We start from the raw sequence: 2,500 nt of genomic DNA on the forward strand, positions 1-2,500 counted from the left end.
TTTATTTATTTATTTTATTATTTTTTTTTTAATGTTATCCTTGCATTTCTGACATGACGCGCCGCTTGACCACCTCTGCGTTGCGATGCATGACTAGAAGCCGACACTCCTGCTTCCGTTGGCTCGGCGACTGAATTCTCTTTTCCTTCTCTTCCAGACCCAGTCCGCCGCCCGCCTGAACCGCGTGATGGCCGGGGCGGGCGGGGCCACCGGGGGCGGCTTGGCGGGGGAGGCGCCAGGACCCGGGGGGGAGCGCCCCGGCCCCCCTGGAGGAGGACCCAAGATGGACGTGGTTTACGTGACGGAGCGAATCATCTCCTTGGCCTTCCCGCCGGCGCTGGACGATGCCACCTACACCTTACACCTGCGGGAGGTGGCTCATATGTTGTCCTCGAAAGCACGGGGATAATTTCAAGGTGAGTGAAGGGCTGCCCCTGGTCTTGTTGCTGTCCGTCTTGAGTCCTTGTTAGAGTGCCTTTGGGCTGCTTAAGGACAGGGGACGGGAGGAGGGGGGGGGGGAGAAGGGGAACGGGGAGGGACGGAGAGATGCAGAGGTGTGCTGAGGAAGGGGGGGGGGGGGGGGGAGGAAGGTAAAATGAGAGTGGGGAAGGAGGGAATGGGAAGGGAGAATAGGTGAGAGGAAGGAGGAAAGGGGAATGGGGGAAAGAATAACATTTTGACAAGAAAAGGGAAAGCAAGATAATCGGGGGAAACCAAGATATTAAAAGTGAAATCTAGAAATAGAGGAGTAGGATATAAAAGCAATTTAAAGAAAATGGGGAGGATAAAGAAAAGGAAATGCAGATAAGTTTAGAATAAATAAGAAAACTGGGAAAAATGAAATCAGGAAAGGGAAGAAAAGAAAAAAAAGAAAAACGAGGAAAAACAAAAAATATATGTGTGAAAAAATAATATAGGAAAGGCAAAGAAAGGAAACAAGAGGGGAACGTAAAAAGAAATTAGCGGAGGAAGAGGGAAATTTAAGAAAATTAATTAAATGAAAGAGAGGGATAAGCTGTAAACATGGCGAGGTAAATAAAGGGGAGAAGAGAGGAGAGTAAAGATAAATGCGAGAATAAAGAGAGAGAATGGAAAAGTAATGGTATTAGACAGAGGTGGGAAGAGGGAGATGGTATGGAACCGAGAAAACAGGAGAGAAAACGAAAGAAGATAGGAAAATACAGAGAATAACAGGGAGAGGGGTAGAGTATATAAAAAGGAGAGAGAACGGAAAGGAGAATTAGGAAAGAAGACTATGTAGAACAAGAGGAAATAGAAACAGGAATGGAAATAAAGACAGGACATAAAATTAACATAGGAAAGGACTGAAAAAAATTAACGGAAAAGAGAGAGTGGACAGAAAAAATAGTGAACAGGAAATAGTGATAGTAATTAGAGATAGGACGGATAAGTAAGAGTTAAAGATAGAGAGAGAAAGAGATAGAGCAGAAAAAAAATAATGATAGAGGAAGAGATGGGACAACAAGAGATCAAAAGAGAGAGAAAGAAAAATATACATAGAAAGAATAAGAATAAGAAGACACGAAAAAGAAAAAGAGAGAAAGAGGGAAAGAGAGATGGAAAGATTATTCCGTTACAGCTTCCAAATCCACGCTGCCATTACCAAACTAAACGGACGTCGGAACATACACTATTTGCATTTTCAGAGACTGGACATTCTGTTAGAAAATAGGAAGGATTTCGAGCACAAACGGCTATCCATCTGTCTATATTTATACCTTTTTTTTTTGGGGGGGGGGGGTTATGTGTGTCACTGTGTTTGTGTGCTGCCTGTTTTTCTGTGCCCAGATTAGATCTTTGTTTCTCCTTGTTCTGAGTGGTCGTCATTTTCTCCGTTTTCTCTCTTTTTTTGTGAGTGTGTAATTTTTTTTTACCTCTTTCTCTCTAGCTTAGTCTGTCCTTATTTCTGTCTCGGTCTGTATCTCTATCTCTGTCTCTCTCTTTCTCTATATAATAGTCTCTCTCTCTCTCTCTCTCTCTCTCTCTCTCTCTCTCTCTCTCTCTCTCTCTCTCTCTCTCTCTCTCTCTCTCTCTCTCTCTCTCTCTCTCTCTCTCTCCCTACCTTTACACACACACACACACACACACACACACACACACACACACACACACACACACACACACACACACACACACACACACACACACACACACATACGTACATATATTCATTTTTCCTCTCCCCCCTCTCTCTATATATAGATATATATTTATTTATATATATATTTATATATATATATTTATATTTATATATATATTTATTTATATATTTATATCTCCCTCCCTCTCCCAAATCATTCTCTCTCAGGATTACCGAAATTTACACATGGAAATATATTTTTGGCCTATTGAATTTGACAGTATGTAAAACGGATTTGTTTTCACGGAATTGATACACAGCGATCCACCGATACGATTCTTTGCTCGGATAATTGTTGAGAATTAGCGGCATTCGAAGCCGTTCAATAAGTTATTTGAA

At 42.1% G+C, this 2,500-nt stretch overlaps 1 protein-coding gene across 1 annotated transcript in view; it reads left to right on the top strand.

Moving 5' to 3' along the window:
• LOC125024979 (tensin-like) overlaps positions 1-2,500 on the top strand; it is a 673,585-nt gene that overhangs the window by 552,605 nt on the left and 118,480 nt on the right. The window contains 2 exon segments of the mRNA XM_047612792.1: positions 158-394; positions 396-416. Coding sequence (XP_047468748.1) covers positions 158-394; positions 396-416 — 258 coding nt within the window.

This window comes from Penaeus chinensis, chromosome 4, assembly GCF_019202785.1.
Source record: "Penaeus chinensis breed Huanghai No. 1 chromosome 4, ASM1920278v2, whole genome shotgun sequence".
NCBI lineage: Eukaryota > Metazoa > Arthropoda > Malacostraca > Decapoda > Penaeidae > Penaeus > Penaeus chinensis.